Raw genomic sequence first — 23,149 nt, forward strand, 5'->3', positions numbered from 1 at the left:
AAGAGAAAGTTGAAGTAATGTCAACCTTTTTACAATTGTGCAGAAATCTAAACGGTTTGTTTCACAACTTATGATCCATATTGTCTTAAAGTAACACTTTTTGAAGGATTGAACAACAATTTCTTTATCATATTATATATAAATTGTGATATAAACATTAAATTAAAAAGAATACAATATTAAGGTTCTCAAATGTAAGCTGCAGCACTTATTGATTTGTCAAAGGGGGGAAAAAAAGGACACGATCGGCTCAGATATCAGTGGCAGCACTGAGAGCTGAACTGTGGTTTAGACAAAGCAGTGTTGGTCCGTGGGTGAGGCACACCTACCTGGTATAAAAGTGGATGAATGATAGATGGATGCCAGCCCAAGGTGGACTCGGACACTTTAGTGTTAACTCTCTCAGCAAACAGCAACATTTAGGTCTGGGCGACCATAACATAATACTGAACATAATATTTGCTTCAAACCTCACTGCTAAGTTCGATTGATTTCTACTAGTCTGGGATAATTACAAAGAAAATCCAAAACTTATTGTCTGAAATGAAGAGGGAAGTTATGAAGATGGAAAAAAAGGTAACTAATGTGATACATTTTCCAATCAGAAATTCATTTTTCTCCAAATTTAAATACTAATTGCATTTTATGTAATTTGTATATGTTACAGAATGGCTCATCAGTTCAGGTCCTCCCATGGTAAGGTTCTCATAAATCTTTGCAGAAAAAAAAGTTGCATGTTATTTCCACTTTCCCAACAGCAGTCGGTTTGTGACCTCTTGCTCGCAGTCTGCATGCTCTGTTTGATCTGCGTCAACTCGTCCACACAGTCTGGAGATAAATGAGCTGTTAAGGGAAGCACATAGTGACCCCCTTGCTCTATAAGGTGTAATTTTTCCACAGGACAGGCGACGTCTTGGCCTGAAAAATAGTCTGAGAATTTCTCCTGATTCTGTTTATGTGTCTCCTTGTTATACAGATAACCTGAAAATTATTCAACAACGAAATTGATGGATGAATATTTTTTTTTTTTAAGTTAAGTTGCTATTAGAGTCAAACATTCCTCTTCTGTGCTAAATTAAAGGGCTATATTATTTTTTTCTCTGTAATCTTTCAATCAAGATTTATACAAACATAAAAGATAAAATATGATTACATATTCTTGTAAACGATTTTTAATGCAGAAAACAATTCTTTAAAAAAATATTTCAGTCTAAAATGACATTTTACCTACGATTTTTTTAATGCAAAACAGTGAAGAAAAAAACATTTTGGGAATTGGCTGAGAAGGAATTGTGGTAAATTAAAAGCTTTAGATAACATGAACATATAAAAAACTGCAAGTAATGTTTACTGTTTTGAAAGTATAGGAAAAATTATTTGTAATTGAAATAATTTAATTTAATATCATTTTTGTTATTGTACAAATTCATTGATATTGGATGAAGTTAAAGGTAATGAAATCAAATTAAGCCAGAACTGTAATTTTTGGCCATCGCAAAATGCAACATGTAGTGAAAAACTAACACAATACATATCCCTGAACGCACCATCCTCACTTGATGGCAGCATCGTGATGTGGGGATGACTTTCTTCGGCAGGGACGGGGAAGCTGCTCAGATTTTCTGGAGAAGCTTATAGCTAAACACAGCGCAATCCTCTGAGAAAACCTATTAGAGACTGTGAAAGACTTGAAAGTTGGAAGATTTATTTCCAGCCGTACAATGACCCTAAACATACAATTAGTAGAGCAACATGGCTGCTCATTTAAAGCAGAAAGATGAAGGAAACATTAAATCACAAGAGACGGTTGAACATGTGCTCTCATTGACAGTTTAAGACGTCATAGACACATATTCTTAAGTGTGCGTTTAGTGAGCAAAAAGTACAATTTAATTTGGATGAATTACTTCGTTTAAATTCTGAACATGTCACATGCTGGACGTTTAGTCGGAAATAGAGTTTCCATAGTGGTTCTCACTCCCATTCAGTAGGTGGCGGTAATGCGCATCTATGGTTGTTTGCCAACAGACAGTAAACTCCATTAAGAAGAAGAAGAAAAAGAAAAAGAACAACAAGAAGAAGAAGAAGACCCTTTACTCCCATGGAGGACGAAAACTCCCAGTTACTGGAAAATGCGCACTCTGAGTTCAACAAACGCAATTTTGACCAAGCAGAGGAGCTGTATACAAAGTTTATCACTTCCTGTTTGCAGTCCAGGTACTTTTGTCTTTCGACAGATGTTAAACAAGCTAGCGGTCAGTGGTAACACTATAATATAGTATTTATAATATAGTACTGTTTTTTTCCACTTTGCTACCTGTCAAATTTAGTAACATGTGTTTAATTTAGCGGAAGCCAATTAATTTCTCTGTTTCCTGTTTATATGTTTAGTATATATATATATATATATATATATATATATATATATATATATATATATATATATATATATATATATATATATATATATATATATACATACGTATATATTTATTTATTTTGCCATAACGAGTTTTAACTCTGCTTTATCTGTACAGGGACTGTGACGCCTGCAAGTTAGCCACCGCTTACAACAACCGTGGACAGATAAAGTACTTCAGGGTAGATTTTCATGAAGCGATGGAGGACTACACCACCGCTATAAAGACCGACTGCCAGTTTCCAGTCCCGCTCTACAACAGAGGACTCACCCGCTATAGATTAGGTAATCAGTGAAATTATGTTATTTGGACTACAAAAGAGGATCACCTTCATCAACTGACAATCGCACTCACTTTGGACTTCTGTATATGTGTGTTCCTTGATTTTCAAAATAAATGCAGCATTTTACAGTATTTCCATTTGAAAAGAGAAAGTTTTGCACCACTGAAGAACAATGCAGTTATTTTTCTCCTTAGCTCAGGAAAGATGCTTTTTTATCTCACTGGTTCAGGAGTGGCTTAACACCAGGAATGCAACAGTTGCAGCCCACATCCCGGATCCTCTGCAGCTACTGTCTCCAACCGCTGCAGCTATGTTTGTTGCTTGTACGCCTCAACCACCCTTTTTCTTCCACTGAACTTTCCATGAATATACCTTGAATACAGAATTCTGCGAACAGCCATTGTCTTCAACAATCCCCAAACGTAGCTTACCCTCCTAATGTAATGTATCAATGACTGTCAGCTGCACAACTTTCAGGTTTGCAGTTGTAAACATTATGTATCCCATAACATTTCTGTATTAAAAAACAACAACAAACTTTTTCTGACAAACTGACGTGTGCGTCTTCCTTCCCTGTAAAGTATAAACATCAATATTTATAAAAAGAAATACTTAAACTATTATAACTCTATACAATGTTTAATATGAATTTCCCTTTCTGAATTTCTGGAAAAAAAAAATAACATTGTGATGATATTCAAATTTATAGAGGAAGACCTTTATATAGCTCGTTGCATGCAGCTCACACTAGGATAAATCGCTATACAAGGGTCTGCAAACAGACCCTTGTATAGCGATTTTATGAAACAGTTAAACAATTTACATTAACATAAAACGGACCAACAAAATTGAAGGAATACATCAACAATATAACATTATTTTCCCCTAATACTGAAATAATTTACCTCATAACACAGAAATTAAAATATTAATTTAAAATAAACACAAAAAAAACCCTGTTGTATACGGCATTAAAATATACATCTGATAAATAAATAAATGCCTTTCATTTAATGCTTTAACAAGTGGAAAATGAAACTGATGTCATGAAGACTTTTTAGAAATGTGATAACTTTGCTGTGGACTTTTAACGGCCACTAGATGGAGGTGTATGTTTACAGTCAAACTATTGGCTGGTGCTCAGAGTGCCTTGCAACAGGACAAATACATCATAGATCATAGCCTTAAGCTTATCATGTATTGTTACTGTCTTTTTTTTTTCTCCTTTCAGGCTTTTTTGAAGAAGCCAAAAGCGATTTCATGCAAGCCCTCAAGCTCAATGCAGATTTTCAAGACGCTAAAGTGAGCCTGCAGCAGACACTTCTGGACCAACAGGAGAAGTTAAAACGAGGATATTGAGAAATCTGTTAATAAACTCTTGATAATCAGGTTTCTGTGATGCTTAGTGAACGTCATTGCAGATGTTTGCGAATATTTGGACAATACCGAGCTGTTTCGTGCATATTCTAAGTCTGTATTCTCACACTGGACATTGTAAATGTTGAAAATCTTTACACAAGCATTAAATGATAGTATTATTTATGTGATTTTTTTTTTTCAGATTTGGGCATTGTGTCCTATTTTGATTGTACTTCATGCTTGATTTCTGAAGTTTATGTTTTTAATGTTATTGCTGATTTTATTTTATTTTGAGATCTACTTTTTTCCTTTAGGTATGCCAACTTAATTAAATGATGTTTTTTATATGTAAGGCTGGCTTACAGTATTATATTACAGAAAGACAAAAAGAAATGTTACTGGTACTTAATTTTAGACCGCAAAATACAGCAAAACTTAACAGCCAATCAGTCACAGGAGATGTGTGATCAAACTGACTAGTCAGGCTGGAGGTGTCTTCTTCCTAAAAGAGAGTTTTCCCTTTCCAGTGCCGTTGCATGATTGTTCTAAAGCCAACAACATCAATCAGCTAGGCTTCAATAAATAGAAAACTGAGTGGTTAGAACTAGTGGTTAGAGCATTGCACTTGGGTCCCAGAGCTTCTGAGTTCAACTGCCACTCTGGGTCCCTGAGCAAGACCCTTAACCCCCGCGTGCCGCACAATGTCTGCCCACTGCTCCCTAAGGGATGGGTTAAAATGCAGAAGTGAATTTCTCCATTGTGAGATCAATAAACCTAAATTATTATTTTCTCCAACTGGCATTACATAATGAATTTTTATATAATTAGGACTGAACTGGACTGCATGTAACTGGATCTGAAGCTACATCTCAGATTGGAATAGTATGAACCGAACTAATTGAACATATATTTATATAAAATTAGATATAATTTGGATCTGCTTGTCTTATAAAGTGCCTTGATGTCATATGTTGTGACTTGAAAGACTGAACTTGTCTTTGTCTTAGAAGCATCTTCTCTGTATCAGACAATTTGTCTTCAAGTATTATCAATACTAAATGCTATTTTTCCACTTTTGTCCAAACATATTCACCTGAAAGACACAAATCCTTGGGATGATTAACAGTCTAGTAAAAAGAATCCAGACATCTTTGTTGTGTACTCTGCCCTACACAAATGATCAATAAATAAATAAGGAGGCTGGATATAAGATCACAAACGTGACGTTTGTGTGTTTGCCACGGTGGTAAGCCGGCTCCAGTTCGTGGGTGAAAAATCTGAGCTCACTTTGCAATGGATTAAATGCATACAGGACCACTTCTGCTGTCCTCTGCACAAAGCATCCCAACAGTAACGTTATTGTAGCCATTTACAGTAATAAGGAGCAAACTCTGCCAATGAAATTCTGAATAAAGCCCAAATATTTTTTTTTGTACAGCAAAAGCTTGCACAACATCCACTTGAAACGATCACTTCTAGGTATTTCATACCAAAAGAGATTGTAAATATGTTTCTAGTCACCAAATGCAAAATTTAATGCTCTCCAGATATGACAGAAGTAACAACAACCCTCATAGGACACGCTGCAGCCTTTTTTATTTTCATTTTGGTTTTCTATCTATCTATCTATCTATCTATCTATCTATCTATCTATCTATCTATCTATCTATCTATCTATCTATCTATCTATCTATCTATCTATCTATCTATCTATCTATCTATCTATCTATCTATCTATCTCATTTGCAGGTTTGTGGAAAGCAATCAATTCATAAAGACGAACTGGACGAATAAACAGTGTGACTGATTGGTAATTGAGACAACCAAACAACTACATAAAAAAATAAAAATAAAAAAAAAATAAAAAAGCAGGCTCAAGGTGTGAGGAATTCTCACTTATTAGGTCAGCGGTGGGGCTGTGATTAGCAGGCATATAAAACAGGTGCTGGGGCTCCTCAGAATACAATCAGCTCCTCTCTCTCAGAGCTGCTTTGTCTTTTGGGTTTGTTGTGCTTATTCCAAACGAGCTCTGGTGGCTGAGCCCCTTGTAGTTTCTTTTTGAATGTTTGCCTGCCTGCCTTTGCACTGCATCATGCGGAAACCAGAGAGGATGTAAGGATATTTTATGTTACTTTTGTGTGTGACTGAATTGCTTTTTCTGAACCTGTTTTCTTAAACTGTAGTTGGCTCTGGAGCTTAATGGCTGCAGTCTTTGCCTTGGGTCAAGCATGGCCAAATGCGATGCTGGGTTCTCAGCCAAGTAAGCTTAACTTGCTACACTTTTTATCAGTAGCTCCCAGAACTACTGCTTTAACCAGTTTTTGCTCAACAGGCAGTGGTTTAAAGACAGACTGTGTTGCTAATGTGATGAGGCTGACCCTGGATGAGGCTCTGGCAGTGGGGAACCAGCTTGAAGTAGAAGCAATCAGTAAGTTCAGGGTCTATAGCTGCTTAAAGGACTCTAGCAATGGTAGCTGTGACTCATGGTGTCTGTCTTCCAGATGGCACCCAGTACATCTTGCTGACACCCAGTCTAGCTGCTCAGTGTGGCTACAGCATGGAGTCAGACCCCTGGGGTAACACTAGGATCTACACCTCTCTACTTGGTTGCTTTATAAACAATAAGGTAGGGTTGCCTTGTTAGTCAAGTTGCACTGGCCCATCTTCAAATGTTTTGACTTGCTGTAATGACCTGAACTTCATGGGGTTTTTAGGATGACATGATGTTCAGTGTTGGTCTGAAACTCAAAATCTACCGCCATAATCCTTCTGATGTGGTTAGCCATGATGTGGCGCAGGCCTGCAGCTACACTCGCTGGGCACCCCGAGAGATCCTCTGCGACAGGAACTACATGGAAGTTAGTCATTTTACTCTTTTGATGCAAAAAGTTTACCATATATGTAGACAGGCTTAACATTGTGCTACACCTCTCAGGTATCAATGTACATGGCTCCCCAAGCTGAAACAAAGGGTCAAAAGGAAGAGGATTCCCAAGTCAACGCAATCACTGATGTATGTAACTGGATTGGGGATTTTATGTATTTTAATAAATAGCTTATATTAACATTTGCGTTCTACAGGCCTTTGAGGCAGTGAATGGCATCTGGAAGATTACCTTTTTCACTCCTGAACCCATGTCAATGGTCTTGCAAGAAGCCCAACAAGCTGGTTACAGTGCCATGACCACATCTACCCGTCTGGTTATGCGAAGTCCTTACAACACAGCCGAGACTTATTCAGAGGATGTATGTACATGCTACTGCCGAACATTAGGCCCTTGACTTTCTAGTTATACTGGATGTACTCTTAGGTTGCTGGAGTCCCCATGGAAGTATTGAGGGTGAGCATCCACAACAAGGCTCAAGATGGACTGAAGGTCTTCAACTTGGCAGCTGCTTGTCCCACAGGTATGTTGCCCAAACATGGCTTTCCATGGCACCACTGATTGGAGACTAAATATTGCTCTATCAATAGGTGGTGTCCTGTTCACTGGGGACCTAATCTCTTGGCACGTACCTCGTCGTGTGACTCCTCTGTTGGATGGCAGCATTAGACTTGTAGAAACGATCATGGGAATCAATGGACAGAGGCTGGATAAAGCTCAGATGGCTGCAAGGGGGTACTCTCTGTCTACTACAGACTTCCACATTGTTGTGGAGATCCCAATTGGCTCACCTGATGGTTACTACAAGGTTGGAAAGTTCCTGACACCTTTAAACTTCAGCTTTGAATTGACTTAAAACTAAAATTGCACATGTAATTGCAGAGCCACGCTCCAGATTACCAGTACCATATCACCTACACTGTTGAGCCAATGCTTGAAGTTCTCTGGAGGGCAGATCAAAATAAAGATGACACAAGATACAAAATCTTGTTCCCCATTACAACCCCACCCATGAGTCGCCCTACCCACACTGAAGATCGTAAGTTTTAAAACTAAATTAAAAATCTGCAGTTGTCTGCAGCAAACTAAAAAAAAAACTTGGTTTTCTCAGGTACTGTTCCAGAAGCGAGGGAATTCAGCCTTTATGTTGGATCATTTCTCTATGATGTGGAGCTGAGGAACATCACTTTTGCCACTGGAGTCCTTACTGTAGAGGAGAGCAATGCCAGAGGTTTCACTGTTCAACAGCATCTCCTTGCCAATGGAACACTTGTGTTTTCTCTCAAAGTTCCCTTCGATACTGATGTCGTCGCTAAGCATGTAGGTCTATAGCTGGCATTCTGTATTTGTGGTTCCCTTTCATTTGTTAACATGTGTCTTTTGTCTCCAGAACCCAGAGGTCCTGGTAACAACCTACAGCCTCAATGTTGTCTTTGGATTTGTCATTCTGCCTGAGGAAACTCCCTTTTCCCACCCAGTGGCATTGCAGGCATCTCTCCAGGATGTTGGTAAGACTTAACTAAATCGCCACTGAAATTTCCCTGTGGTCTAAATGAGACTAATGACACTTTATTGCTACTTCCAGTGCTGCCTGAACTCTCTGGCACTTGTGATCAAGACTACTTCTACATCACTGTGAAATATGGCAGCCAGGGGCACAATGCAAATACCATGGTTGGTGGCCTGGACTTGACACCAGAGCTGGCAGAAGACTACAAGTTCAAGAACAACGCCACCCACTTCAGCATTGATGTGCCATATGCAGCTACAGGCTCTGCTTTTGAGGTAGGACTGCAAATCTCTACCAGAGGACTTGGGTAGGTCACTGGATAACTTGGTCTCTGTTTTGCAGCTGATTACTACAAATTCAGTTAGAGCCAGGCTGGATGTGCTGGTGTGGGATCCAGTTACCAATTGGATTCTTTCTGACCTGTTCTTGGCTTGCTACTTCCCCTTGCTGACAACTCGTGAGTAAATACTGATTTTTAATAATTTTTAAAGATGAACTTTTTTTCTAAAGTTGTCTTTCCTCTAAAGGGTGCTACCCCAATGGAACAATCACTGCTCTTGCTGTGAAAGTGGAATCTGTGCCTAACCTTGACCCAAGCTGGCTGACCCTGAAGGACCAGTCCTGCAGACCAGTTTTTAGTAACGATCATTTTGCTCAGTTTATCTTCAGTGCTGACTCCTGTGGAACAACTAGATCAGTAAGTCCCCAAACATTATGCAAGTCTTTAATAAAAGACTTGAGACTAATAACATTCTTTGTTAGTTCTTTGATCACTACATGCTGTATGAAAATGAGATTGGACTGCACTATGGTGAGAAGGGCATTTCCCACAAATCTCCTGACCCTGAATACAAGTAAGGACAAACTTCAACAGGAATGACTTGGTCTGCTATAGCATTGGCTAACTCTGTTCTCTCTCCCCATAGGCAAACCATCTCCTGCTACTATGTAGTCAATGACACACAAACTATCTCCTTCCACACAAAGTCAAGACTCTATGAGCCAAAGGCAGAGATCGGATCTGGCCAAATGATCACCCAAATGAGGCTAGCAACAGGTAAGGTTGCTCAAAAGTCCTAAAGCTCTCATGGCTACAGGCCATCACAACTAAAATCATCCTGCTTTTTATTAGACTCTTCTTATGAGCACTTTTACGACGCTGAAGACTATCCAGTGGAGAAATATCTGAGGGAGCCTCTTCACTTTGAAGTGGAGTTGGTGCAGTCTAATGATCCCCACTTGGAGCTGATCTTGGATAACTGCTGGGCTACTCTCCAGGAAGACAGGACCTCTCTCCCCAGCTGGGCCATCATTGTGGATGGGTAACATGGCTAAAACAAATTAAAATCCTGTCCTCAACCTCTGTTCATGAAAACTAACTTTGTGTTCTGCCCTAGTTGCGCATACCTTGGTGACAGCTACGCTACTGTCTTCCATCCTGTGTCAGTGGACACCAGAGTTTCTGTCCCATCCCACTACAAGCGTTTCTCAATGAAGATGTTCGCCTTCATTCAGGAGGAGCAGGTTTTAAAGCATGAGGCAAGTGTCTGTTCCTAACTTGAACATGGCAACAAAGAACACTACAACTAACTCTGATGAATCCACAGGTCTATGTCCACTGTGACTTGGTGATCTGTGACAAAACCAGCCCTGCAGAAGGCATCTGCCAAGGCCAATGTGCTAATCAAGCATTGAGGGGTACATCAAGAAAAATGAAAAGGGGTATGTGTCTAAAATGAAGAATATGCCCTTCAAATGGAATACTTTTCTCACCCTTGTTTCTGTTGTAGGACAAAGAAGCACAACTCCATCCCATGAAGAGCACATTTCCTCTGGACCAATTGTATTGAACAATTTTCAATAAAGATTTCTAAAATATTTCTGTCTCTGCAAATGTTTTTTTGACATGTATAGTCTAACAATACTTGTGCAGCTGGGTTAGTAAGAACATGGAAGTCTAAAGTCTCTCTGTGGCAGTATGCCCTGTGGGCTCTGAATGCACCACACAAGTGCCTGACTGTAATTGGTTGTGGCGCTGTCTGCATATAAAGGGTCCTCCCTCACCTGGTAGACAACACGTTGTCCTTCTGGTTCAGACTTCACTGTTTGCTGGCGCTATACGACTGATGCACTTAAACACTAATTGCAGATCAAGCCTTCCTTGTGGTGACTTGTACAAGCTGCCTCCTTCTCCCTGCCAGAGGCATAACTTATCAAGCTCAGTGACGCTGCTGTTTGTCCTTGACCGGCTGCTCGCCCATACTCTGTTGTTCCTGGTTGACGGTCCGTCCGCCTGGGACCTGGTTATTCGCTGACGGCTGCCTGGTCAGCGTAAGCTGGCGTTTGACCCTCGTCCGGTGTGGCTGGTTTGTGACCAGCTCGTCCTGACCCTTCTAGTGCTGCTCTGGGCGGCGGTTAGTCTCAGGATGGACTGCTGCGGCTTGATTCGTGTGTGGACTGAACGGTATAACCGTGAAATATATGTAACTTGAATGTCGCTTTTATTTTGACAGGAACTTCCAGCCGTGGTGGTACTTTCTTTGGTTTGGTGGACGATTTCATTTTCTTTGTAGGCCACTGCCAGCTTCGCGTTGAGCCGTAAATGTAATTTAATGTGTGATTTTAAATATATTTTGGACTAGAAAATATAAATTTGAGTGGAATTGTCTCACGCCTCATATGTAGCGGGCCTGTGTGCCTTAAGGGTAACTTTACCGTATTAAAACAGTGATCTTAAAATTCAAGCTGCCAATCGGAAAGCATAGGTCCCGTCACATTCTGGCGTTGACAGGGTTTCTTTTTTACAATCTCGAGGCTGAGACTTTTCCACTACTTCGTTGTATTTTGTGCTATTTAATGGTCAAGCAGTAGTTTTTTGTATTTTTTGGTTCTAAGGACAAACAGCAGCGGTTAATTTATTTTCTTGAGCTGGTTATTTGTAGTAATGGAGGAAGAACTACTGGAATTGAAGACCCTGATTGCTCAATGAGAAGCTGCGTGCAGAGCGTTCACCTTCCACATCTAGCTCCAGTGCTGGGCCATCTTCAGCTTCTGCACTCCCTGCTGCCCAAGTAACAGACAGGTTAGTGGTTGTCCCCCGTGATCGTAAGTGTCCTATGTTAAGGGGACGGATGGGGATTAGTGTGAGCGAGTGGGTTGAGGAGGTACAGGCGTGTATGCAGGCACGAAATTTGTCAGCAGCAGATCAGGCCTTCTTTTTGTACGACCATTTAGGAGAGGCAAGGGATGAAATCAAATATCGCTCTAGTCAGGAACGAGGGGATCCAGCTAAAATTATTTCTATCCTCGAGGAAATCTATGGATGTAATGAGTCACATGTTGCATTACAGGAGGCCTTTTTCTCCAGAAAGCAATTAGAAGGGGAAACATTGCAAGAGTTCTCCCTTGCGTTGATGAGCCTCATGGAGAAAGTAAAGGCACAGGCTCCTAGGGGTATGCCTAATACTGAAGTTCTCTTGCGTGACCAGTTCATAGAATATGTCCTTGATGGTGCGCTCAGTCGTGCGATAAAACAGTACGTTTGTCTGAAACCGGCAGCAACACTGCTTGATGTCAGAGGTGAGGCAATGAGGTGGGAAGTAGAGGGGTTGCCAGCTAGTATGCGAGGCAGGAGTAATTCTCTGCCTTTAGCGTCCAGTTTTCAGTTTGCTGTACATGGTGGGGCACCACCTATTGTTAGCCCCACTCAGAGAGGTTAATGAGTTAAAAGAGCTTTTAAAACAGCAACAGGAGCAACTTAATCAGCTTACTCAAAGCATTTCCCTCCTTCAAACTGCACAAGAGCGTAGCCGCTCTCCATGTCGCGGTCCTATTATATGTCGACGGTGCCAACAGCCCGGACATATTGCTAGGGAGTGTGGGGGGCCCCGCATTGCCTTCCATCAGCAATCTCCGTCAGGGAAGCCGGCTTCCGGAAAACTAGCCCCCACCGCGTTGCAGAGCCACAGCTCGGGTGGGCCATTCATAGGCTCGACTCAGGGTTCGTGTTCAGCAGATGCACCCAAATTAATTGCTTCTTGCCCACATATTGAAGTGGACATGGCTGGAGTAAAGGTACCGTGCCTGGTTGACACTGGTTCAATGGTGTCCACTATTACAGAGAGTTTTTTTATTGAGTTCTTTGAGCCCTGGGGCGAAGAGCGTTTGAGCGCTTGCCACTGGCTACAGCTAAAAGCAGCCAATGGTCTCCCTATTCCTTACATCGGCTATTTGGAAGTATCTATGGAACTGTGTGGCAAGTTGGTGCCCCACTGTGGGGTGTTGGTGGTAAGAAACCCTCCAGATGGTGGGTCAGCTTCTGTTCCTGGTGTGTTAGGGATGAACGTCATAAATAAGTGTTACCAAGAGCTATTTGGACAGCATGGTCATGCTTTGTTTAATACGACTCCGGTTGTGGCATCTCCCAAACCCTTGGTTAATGCTTTACAGAAATGTCATGCAGCTGAAACGCAGCAGACTCTTAAGCAGCCTAGTAAGGTTAGGGTGCATGGTGGGAGGGCCTGCCGTATTCCAGGAGGTATAATGAAGATTGTGCCTACCACCTGCTGTGAGAAATACTCAGGCACTACTGTCCTGTTTGAACCATCTGAATCTGGCTTACCAGCTGGTTTGTTGGCATCTCCTGCTCTAGTTCAGGTTGTCCGGGGCACTGCTTATGTTCCAGTGGTTAATGTGGGCCACACAGATGTGTTGCTTTACCCTTGTACCACTGTGGGAACTTTAAATAGTGTTGGTGTGGTGAGTCTTCCAGCGGGCGTAACTGAAGTCCCATTATTTGTAAAGGTGTCTTCCCAAACAGCTGCGGCTCCTGCCTCAGATGGGATCGAGGCAATTGATTTATCACCTTTGCCTGCGGAGGAACAGGGTCGGGTGCGAGCACTTTTGGGTAAATACACTTCCGTCTTTGCCACTAATGATCAGGACTTGGGTTGCACCAACCTGATCAGTCATGGCATTCCCCTTCTTGATGACGCTCCCGTTCGGCAGCGTTACCGTCGAATTCCTCCATCAGAGTATGAACTTGTGAAGGACCACATAAATCAGCTGTTGGCCGCAAATGTTATTAGGGAAAGCTCCAGCCCCTATGCATCACCAATTGTGCTTGTGCTCAAAAAGGATGGTAGCATTAGGCTTTGTGTTGATTATCGTCAACTTAACATCAAGACACGGAAGGACGCCTTTCCACTCCCTCGTATTGAGGAGTCCCTTGATGCTTTGACGGGGGCCCAGTGGTTTTCCACTATGGACTTGGCTAGTGGTTATAATCAGGTTCCTGTCACAGCAAGTGATCGCCATAAAACCGCTTTTTGTACACCTTTCGGGCTTTTTGAGTGGAATCGCATGCCTTTCGGCCTATGCAATGCCCCGAGCACGTTCCAACGCTTAATGCAGCGCATTTTTGGTGACCAGCAATGCCAGTCCCTTTTGCTGTATTTAGATGATATCGTTGTGTTTTCATCCTCTATACAGCAACATCTTGAGAGACTGGATGTGGTGTTGGGACGGCTGCAGAAGGAGGGCCTTAAAGCCAAACTGAGCAAATGTTGCTTTTTCCAGAAGGAGGTGCACTACCTGGGCCATGTAATTTCGGACCAGGGAGTAGCCACTGACCCTGCTAAAATTGAGGTGGTAGCAAATTGGCCTGTGCCCACCACGGCCACTGAGTTGCGTTCCTTTTTGGGATTCGCTAGCTACTACCGTAGGTTTGTAGAGGGTTTTGCCAAGATGGCTGCCCCCTTGCATCGTAGAGCAGCAGAACTAACTAGTAAAGGGCCTAAAAGGAAGGATACCCAGAATATTGTTGGAGCCTGGACTGAGGAGTGTCAACAGAGTTTTGAGGCTCTTAAAGCCAAGCTCACTTCTACTCCAGTCCTTGCTTATGCAGATTTTCCCCTCCCTTTCATTTTAGAGGTGGACGCAAGCCACAGTGGGTTGGGAGCAGTCTTGTCACAAGAGCAAGATGGGAAGATAAGACCCATTGCTTTTGCTAGCCACGGGTTAAGACCTAGCGAGCAAAATGTCAAATTACAGCTCAATGAAATTGGAGCTGTTGGGTCTAAAATGAGCAATGACAGAAAAATTTAGAGATTACCTTTTGGGCCACAGGTGTGTTGTCTATACAGACAACAATCCGCTGAGCCATTTGGACTCGGCCAAGCTTGGAGCAGTGGAGCAGCGCTGGGCAGCCCAGCTTGCTTCCTTTAACTTTGAGTTAAAATATAGGCCTGCTAAGTCCAATCAAAATCCTGATTGCTTTGTCTCGCCGGCCTTGGCCGGCTCCCCCGGAAGTGACTTCCTTGGTTCCAGGTACTTTTATGTTTCAGACACTACAGCAAGCTGTGCAAGGTGAACAAACACAGATCTTCCAGTCCTCTGTAACTGTCTTTCCCTCTTTTGACCCTGGTGATCTCCGTGTTCTCCAGCAGGCTGATCTAGTTCTTCAAGAGGTTCTTTCCTTCTGGCAGAGAAAAGAGCGGCCAAATCGTACTGAGCGGCAAGGGCTTTCACAATCTGCTCTTGTATTGCTCAGTCAGTGGGATCGCCTGACTGAGTTGGATGGCCTAATATATCGGCAGTTGTTTCGTTCCGATGGCGGTGCGGCAGTGTACCAACTTCTCCTGCCAAAGGCCCTGACCAAGGACGTACTGACTCAGGTCCATCAGGAGCATGGACACCAGGGGGTGGATCGGACTTTAGCTTTGCTACGGTCTCGCTGCTATTGGCCAGGTATATCACAAGAGGTAGCAGACTGGTGTAAAATCTGCGAGTGGTGCCAGGTTGCCAAGGATAGCCAGCCACCTGCTCGTGGTTTCTTGGGCCATTTGCTGGCATCAAAACCAAATTAAATTTTGGCAATGGATTTTACTTTGTTAGAGCCAACTCCATCTGGGCTAGAGAATGTACTGGTAATGACCGATGTTTTTTCTAAGTATACATTGGCTGTCCCAACCAGGGATCAGCGTGCTTCCACTGTAGCGCGTGTCCTGGTCACTGAATGGTTTGCAACATTTGGAGTACCAGCACGCATCCATTCAGATCAGGGCCGCAACTTTGAAAGCAATTTGATCCAACAGCTTTGCAGTCTGTACGGTATCATTAAATCTCGTACCACGCCTTACCATCCAGCTGGTAACGGTCAATGTGAACGTTTTACCAGGAAGCTTCATAACCTGTTGAGAACTTTGCCCACGTCCCGGAAACGAAATTGGACTGTTTGTTTGCCCCAGTTGCTTTGTGCATATAACACCACTCCTCATCAATCAACTGGTGAGTCACCATTTTTTCTGATATTTGGTCAAGAACCAAGTCTCCCAGTTGATTTCTTGTTGGGAAGAGTTCAAAATCCAGTTGCTGGATCCGTTCATGAGTGGGTCAAAGAACATCAGACGCGCCTGCAAATAGCGTTTGAGGGTGCTAGAGAAAAACGGAGGACTTCTGCAGGACGCAGAAAAGCTAATCATGATAAAAACATCAGAGAACCTCCTCTTAAGGAGGGCCAGCTTGTGTTGATCCGAAATCTGGGGAGTAAAGGTCGTCAGAAAACTCTGATTTGTGGAGTTCAGTGAAACACATAGTTGTTCAAGTCCCACGAGAGGGTGGGGTAGTGTACTCGGTGGCGCCAGTTCATGACCAGACCAGGGTAAAAAGGGTACATCGCTCTTTGCTGAAGGTTTTAATTGGTGCTGATGCACCTATTCCAGTTTCTGTTGAAGTTGCATCTCCTGAACATCATTCCATTTCAGATGGTGAGCTGTCATTTGAGGGTGATTTGTTTTTGAGGCCATGGCCTGAGGAGCAGGTAACATCTGCCCCACCTGCTGCTGTGGCTTCTGATGCGGTTCCTAGGGCTTCAGGATCTGCTGTGGCTCCTAGCGTGGCCACAAATCAACCTACCTCATTATTAGTTGTACCAGCTGCAGAGTCTGGTCCCAGCGGGGTGTCGGTGCGTAAATCTGTACGATCAACTGCTGGCCAGCATTATAATCTCCATCATCTTCCAAGGCCAGCAGTAAGAGAAACACCTTCATCCAGTACCATGGTTGCTGTATTTCGACCTTGGTGTTAAGTTGGATCATCGTCGGGACGTCGATGCAGTTTGGGGGGGTCTCTGTGGCAGTATGCCCTGTGGGCTCTGAACGCACCACACAAGTGCCTGACTGTAATTGGTTGTGGCGCTGTCTGCATATAAAGGGTCCTCCCTCACCTGGTAGACAACACGTTGTCCTTCCGGTTCAGACTTCACTGTTTGCTGGCGCTATACGACTGATGCACTTAAACACTAATTGCAGATCAAGCCTTCCTTGTGGTGACTTGTACAAGCTGCCTGCTTCTTCTCCCTGCCAGAGGCATAACTCATCAAGCTCGGTGACGCTGCTGTTTGTCCTTGACCGGCTGCTCGCCCATACTCTGTTGTTCCTGGTTATTCGCTGACGGCTGCCTACCCGTCGCCCTGGTCGTCGACTCCGTGCCCGCTGTCCTGGTCGGCGTAAGCTGGCGTTTGACCCTCGTCCGGTGTGGCTGATTCGGGCTGGTTTGTGACCAGCTCGTCCTGACCCTTCTAGCGCTGCTCTGGGCGGCTGTTAGTCTCAGGATGGACTGCTGCGGCTTGATTCGTGTGGACTGAACGGTATAACCGTGAAATGTATGTAATTTGAATGTCGCTTTTATTTTGACAGGAACGTCCAGCCGTGGTGTTGGTGGTGGTACTTTCTTTGGTTTGGTGCACGATTTCTTTTTCTTTGTTTGCTGTGTTTTCTTTGTAGGCCACTGCCAGCTTCGCGTTGAGCCGTAAATGTAATTTTAATGTGTGAGTGATTTTAAATTAATATATTTTGGACTAGAAAATTTAAATAAATAAACTGATTGGATTGAGTGGAATTGTCTCACGCCTCATATGTAGCGGGCCTGTGTGCCTTAAGGGTAACTTTACCGTATTATTAAAACAGTGATCTTAAAATTCAAGCTGCCAATCGGGAAAGCATAGGTCCCGTCACATCTCTATAGATATTTAAGAATTTACAGTGCTAATGGCAACTTTTCTGGCAGAGCTATTAATGCAAACTAAATGAGACTCAGAACTGTACTTGCTGGTTGAAGCATTCTATCAAGGCTGAGGGTAAACTGGGTCTAAATGTAAAATCATGCCACTGGGTAAACATCAAGTGCCCATGGAATATGCTAATCTTTCTGGCTGCTCACTCAAAGTTGTCAAGTTTAACATGCTGAATATACCATCAACCATACAACCTAAAGAGTGAATTCTTAAATGTAGAAGTTTTCAGCTGAGTCAAAGTTGATGGACTTGTCTATCTGAACACTTGAAATTCTATTTTTTTTTTCCAGCTAGCTTTACATCACCTAATCTGTCCTAGTAATGTTGCCTATTTGAATAAAACCTGAACAATGTAATCAGACAACTCTGCTTTTAATATTTCCAAAATTGTCAAATTGGTTGACAACTGCCTCATTCTTGCTCCTCCCCTGTGAATGAGTTTGAACAGATGCTGTGCATCTGTCATTCTTGTGTTCCCTCTATCCATTGTGTTTAAATTCCTTAATTTTTTTACTTATTTTTTATTTTTTTCCCCTGGTATGCCCATAATTTGCAAAGCAATGGTTTCTGCACATCCAGAAGTCTTCTCAGTTGACTAAAAGTCCTTTCTCTATAGTAAAGCTTAAGTGTTTGGGGAAATATTTCACTTTATCTAATTGGTGTTTATGTCCTTAGACAGCATCTATTTATATTAGGGTAACAGGTGCACCATAAAATACTGAGACTTTTGCATATATCCTTAAGATTTTTTAATTTGTATTGAAACTGCTAAAAAAAACACACTAAAAGTAACTCCAAGTCAGTCACACTTCTGTGAAATCAAACTATCTACTAAAGAAGCAACACTGTTTCACCTGTTGCTCTCCAGATATGACAGAACTAACAATAACCCTAGGACACGCTGCGGCCTTTTTTTATTTTTATTTTGGTTTATTATCTCTCTATCTCTCTCTATCTCTATCTCTCTGAAAGCAATCTATTCATAAAGATGAACTGGATGAATAAACTGTGTGACTGATTGGTTATTGAGACAACCAAACAACTACAAAAAAAAAAAAAAAAAACAGGCTCAAGGTGTGAGGAATTCTCACTGATTAGGTCAGCGGTGGGGCTGTGATTGGCAGGCATATAAAACAGGTGCTGGGGCTCCTCAGAACACAATCAGCTCCTTTCCCTCAGAGCTGCTTTGTCTTTTGGGTTTGTTGTGCTTATTCCAAACGAGCTCTGGTGGCTGAGCCCCTTGTAGTTTCTTTTTGAATGTTTGCCTGCCTTTGCACTGCATCATGCGGAAACCAGAGAGGATGTAAGTATATTTTACATTACTTTTGTGTGTGACTGAATTGCTTTTTCTGAACCTGTTTTCTTGAACTCTAGTTGGCTCTGGAGCTTAATGGCTGCAGTCTTTGCCTTGGGTCAAGCATGGCCAAATGCAATGCTGGGTTCTCAGCCAAGTAAGCTTAACTTGCTACACTTTTTATCAGTAGCTCCCAGAACTACTGCTTTAACCAGTTTTTGCTCAACAGGCAGTGGTTTAAAGACAGACTGTGTTGCTAATGTGATGAGGCTGACCCTGGATGAGGCTCTGGCAGTGGGGAACCAGCTTGAAGTAGAAGCAATCAGTAAGTTCAGGGTCTATAGCTGCTTAAAGGACTCTAGCAATGGTAGCTGTGACTCATGGTGTCTGTCTTCCAGATGGCACCCAGTACATCTTGCTGACACCCAGTCTAGCTGCTCAGTGTGGCTACAGCATGGAGTCAGACCCCTGGGGTAACACTAGGATCTACACCTCTCTACTTGGTTGCTTTGTAAACAATAAGGTAGGGTTGCCTTGTTAGTCAAGTTGCACTGGCCCATCTTAAAATGTTTTGACTTGCTGTAATGACCTGAACTTCATGGGGTTTTTAGGATGACATGATGTTCAGTGTTGGTCTGAAACTCAAAATCTACCGCCATAATCCTTCTGATGTGGTTAGCCATGATGTGGCACAGGCCTGCAGCTACACTCGCTGGGCACCCCGAGAGATCCTCTGCGACAGGAACTACATGGAAGTGAGTCATTTTACTCTTTTGACGCAAAAGGTTTACCATATATGTAGACAGGCTTAACATTGTGCTACACCTCACTCAGGTATCAATGTACATGGCTCCCCAAGCTGAAACAAAGGGTCAAAAGGAAGAGGATTCCCAAGGCAACGCAATCACTGACGTATGTAACTGGATTGGGGATTATATATATATAGAATATATATATATAGTATATATATATATATATAGATAGATATCTATATATATAGATATATATATATATATCTATAATATATATATATATATATATATATATATATATATATATATATATATATATAATATATATATATATACATTTGCTTTCTACAGGCCTTTGAGGTGGTGAATGGCATCTGGAAGATTACCTTTTTCACTCCTGAACCCATGTCAATGGTCTTGAAAGAAGCCCAACAAGCTGGTTACAGTGCCATGACCACATCTACCCGTCTGGTTATGCGAAGTCCTTACAACACAGCTGAGACTTATTCAGAGGATGTATGTACATGCTACTGCCAAACATTTGGCCCTTGACTTTCTAGTTATACTGGATGTACTCTTAGGTTGCTGGAGTCCCCATGGAAGTATTGAGGGTGAGCATTCACAACAAGGCTCAAGATGGACTGAAGGTCTTCAACTTGGCAACTGCTTGTCCCACAGGTAGGTCGCCCAAACATGGCTTTCCATGGCACCACTGATTGGAGACTAAATATTGCTCTATCAATAGGTGGTGTCCTGTTCACTGGGGACCTAATCTCTTGGCACGTACCTCGCCGTGTGACTCCTCTGTTGGATGGCAGCATTAGACTTGTGGAAACGATCATGGGAATCAATGGACAGAGGCTGGATAAAGCTCAGATGGCTGCAAGGGGGTACTCTCTGTCTACTACAGACTTCCACATTGTTGTGGAGATCCCAATTGGCTCACCTGATGGTTACTACAAGGTTGGAAAGTTTCTAACAACTTTAAACTTTAGTTTTGAATTGACTTAAAACTAAAATTGCACATGTAATTGCAGAGCCACGCTCCAGATTACCAGTACCATATCACCTACACTGTTGAGCCAATGCTTGAAGTTCTCTGGAGGGCAGATCAAAATAAAGATGACACAAGATACAAAATCTTGTTCCCTATTACAACCCCACCCATGAGTCGCCCTACCCACACTGAAGATCGTAAGTTTAAAACTAAATTAAAAAAACATCTGCAGTTGTCTGCAGCAAACTAAAAAAAAACTTGTTTTTTTTCAGGTACCACTCCAGAAGCGAGGGAATTCAGCCTTTATGTTGGCTCATTTCTCTATGATGTGGAGCTGAGGAACATCACATTTGCCACTGGAGTCCTTACTGTAGAGGAGAGCAATGCCAGAGGTTTCACTGTTCAACAACATCTCCTTGCCAATGGAACACTTGTGTTTTCGCTCAAAGTTCCCTTTGATACTGATGTCGTCGCTAAACATGTAGGTCTATAGCTGGGATTCTGTATTTGTGGTTCCCTTTCATTTGTTAACATGTGTCTTTCCTCTCCAGAACCCAGAGGTCCTGGTAACAACCTACAGCCTCAATGTTGTCTTTGGATTTGTCATTCTGCCTGAGGAAACTCCCTTTTCCCACCCAGTGGCATTGCAGGCATCTCTCCAGGATGTTGGTAAGACTTAACTAAATCGCCACTGAAATTTCCCTGTGGTCTAAACGAGACTAATGACACTTTATTGCTACTTCCAGTGCTGCCTGAACTCTCTGGCACTTGTGATCAAGACTACTTCTACATCACTGTGAAATATGGCAGCCAGGGGCACAATGCAAATACCATGGTTGGTGGCCTGGACTTGACACCAGAGCTGGCAGAAGACTACAAGTTCAAGAACAACGCCACCCACTTCAGCATTGATGTGCCATATGCAGCTACAGGCTCTGCTTTTGAGGTAGGACTTCAAATCTCTACCAGAGGACTTGGGTAGGTCACTGAATAACTTGGTCTCTGTTTTGCAGCTGATTACTACAAATTCAGTTAGAGCCAGGCTGGATGTGCTGGTGTGGGATCCAGTCACCAATTGGATTCTTTCTGACCTGTTCCTGGCTTGCTACTTCCCCTTGCTGACAACTCGTGAGTAAATGCTGATTTTAATAACTTTTAAAGATGAACTTTTTTTTTCTAAAGCTGTCATCTTTCCTCTAAAGGGTGCTACCCCAATGGAACAATCACTGCTCTTGCTGTGAAAGTGGAATCTGTGCCTAACCTTGACCCAAGCTGGCTGACCCTGAAGGACCAGTCCTGCAGACCAGTTTTTAGTAACGATCATTTTGCTCAGTTTATCTTCAGTGCTGACTCCTGTGGAACAACTAGATCAGTAAGTCTCCAAACATTACACAAGTCTTTCATAAAATACTTGAGACTAATGACATTCTCTTTGTTAGTTCTTTGATCACTACATGCTGTATGAAAACGAGATTGGACTGCACTATGGTGAGAAGGGCATTTCCCACAAATCTCCTGACCCTGAATACAAGTAAGGACAAACTTCAACAGGAATAACTTGGTCTGCTATGGCATTGGCTAATTCTAATCCTCCCCCCCCCCCCATAGGCAAACCATCTCCTGCTACTATGTGGTCAATGACACACAAACTATCTCCTTCCACACAAAGTCAAGACTCTATGAGCCAAAGGCAGAGATCGGATCTGGCCAAATGATCACCCAAATGAGGCTAGCAACAGGTAAGGTTGCTCAAAAGTCCTAAAGCTCTCATGGCTACAGGCCATCACAACTAAAATCATCCGGCTTTTTTTTTTTTTTTTTTTTTAAGACTCTTCGTATGAGCACTTTTACGATGCTGAAGACTATCCAGTGGAGAAATATCTGAGGGAGCCTCTTCACTTTGAAGTGGAGTTGGTGCAGTCTAATGATCCCCACTTGGAGCTGATCTTGGATAACTGCTGGGCTACTCTCCAGGAAGACAGGACCTCTCTCCCCAGCTGGGCCATCATTGTGGATGGGTAACATGGCTAAAACAAATTAAAATCCTGTCCTCAACCTCTGTTCATGAAAACTAACTTTGTGTTCTGCCCTAGTTGCGCATACCTTGGTGACAGCTACGCTACTGTCTTCCATCCTGTGTCAGTGGACACCAGAGTTTCTGTCCCATCCCACTACAAGCGTTTCTCAATGAAGATGTTCGCCTTCATTCAGGAGGAGCAGGTTTTGAAGCATGAGGCAAGTGTCTGTTCCTAACTTGAACATGGCAACAAAGAACACTACAGCTAACTCTGATGAATCCACAGGTCTATGTCCACTGTGACTTGGTGATCTGTGACAAAACCAGCCCTGCAGAAGGCATCTGCCAAGGCCAATGTGCTAATCAAGCATTGAGGGGTACATCAAGAAAAATGAAAAGGGGTATGTGTCTAAAATGAAGAATATGCCCTTCAAATGGAATACTTTTCTCACCCTTGTTTCTGTTGTAGGACAAAGAAGCACAACTCCATCCCATGAAGAGCACATTTCCTCTGGACCAATTGTACTGAACAATTTTCAATAAAGATTTCTAAAATATT

The 23,149-nt window shown here is 42.5% G+C and overlaps 3 protein-coding genes across 3 annotated transcripts; all 3 read left to right on the plus strand.

The window, feature by feature from the left end:
* The first annotated feature begins 2,048 nt into the window (after positions 1–2,048).
* On the plus strand, positions 2,049–4,451 carry ttc32 (tetratricopeptide repeat domain 32). Its single transcript, XM_012869071.3, has 3 exons — positions 2,049–2,217; positions 2,538–2,704; positions 3,935–4,451. Exons 1-3 carry the CDS (start codon positions 2,102–2,104, stop codon positions 4,060–4,062), a joined length of 411 nt encoding a protein of 136 aa, XP_012724525.2. The 5' UTR covers positions 2,049–2,101; the 3' UTR covers positions 4,063–4,451.
* Positions 4,452–6,029: 1,578 nt separating this feature from the next.
* LOC118566150 (zona pellucida sperm-binding protein 2-like) lies at positions 6,030–10,333 on the plus strand. The gene is made up of 21 exons (XM_036147321.1): positions 6,030–6,174; positions 6,246–6,322; positions 6,395–6,490; positions 6,564–6,688; positions 6,777–6,920; positions 6,998–7,075; positions 7,144–7,308; positions 7,374–7,470; positions 7,538–7,755; positions 7,830–7,986; positions 8,059–8,267; positions 8,338–8,455; positions 8,533–8,732; positions 8,800–8,914; positions 8,985–9,154; positions 9,220–9,311; positions 9,384–9,514; positions 9,590–9,779; positions 9,855–9,996; positions 10,065–10,179; positions 10,248–10,333. Exons 1-21 carry the CDS (start codon positions 6,125–6,127, stop codon positions 10,319–10,321), a joined length of 2,763 nt encoding a protein of 920 aa, XP_036003214.1. The 5' UTR covers positions 6,030–6,124; the 3' UTR covers positions 10,322–10,333.
* An 8,358-nt stretch (positions 10,334–18,691) lies between these two features.
* On the plus strand, positions 18,692–23,149 carry zpax1 (zona pellucida protein AX 1). The gene is made up of 21 exons (XM_036147322.1): positions 18,692–18,833; positions 18,905–18,981; positions 19,054–19,149; positions 19,223–19,347; positions 19,436–19,579; positions 19,659–19,736; positions 19,928–20,092; positions 20,158–20,254; positions 20,322–20,539; positions 20,614–20,770; positions 20,846–21,054; positions 21,125–21,242; positions 21,320–21,519; positions 21,587–21,701; positions 21,776–21,945; positions 22,013–22,104; positions 22,182–22,312; positions 22,402–22,591; positions 22,667–22,808; positions 22,877–22,991; positions 23,060–23,149. Exons 1-21 carry the CDS (start codon positions 18,814–18,816, stop codon positions 23,131–23,133), a joined length of 2,733 nt encoding a protein of 910 aa, XP_036003215.1. The 5' UTR covers positions 18,692–18,813; the 3' UTR covers positions 23,134–23,149.

The sequence above is a fragment of the Fundulus heteroclitus genome, chromosome 15 (assembly GCF_011125445.2).
Source record: "Fundulus heteroclitus isolate FHET01 chromosome 15, MU-UCD_Fhet_4.1, whole genome shotgun sequence".
Lineage (NCBI taxonomy): Eukaryota > Metazoa > Chordata > Actinopteri > Cyprinodontiformes > Fundulidae > Fundulus > Fundulus heteroclitus.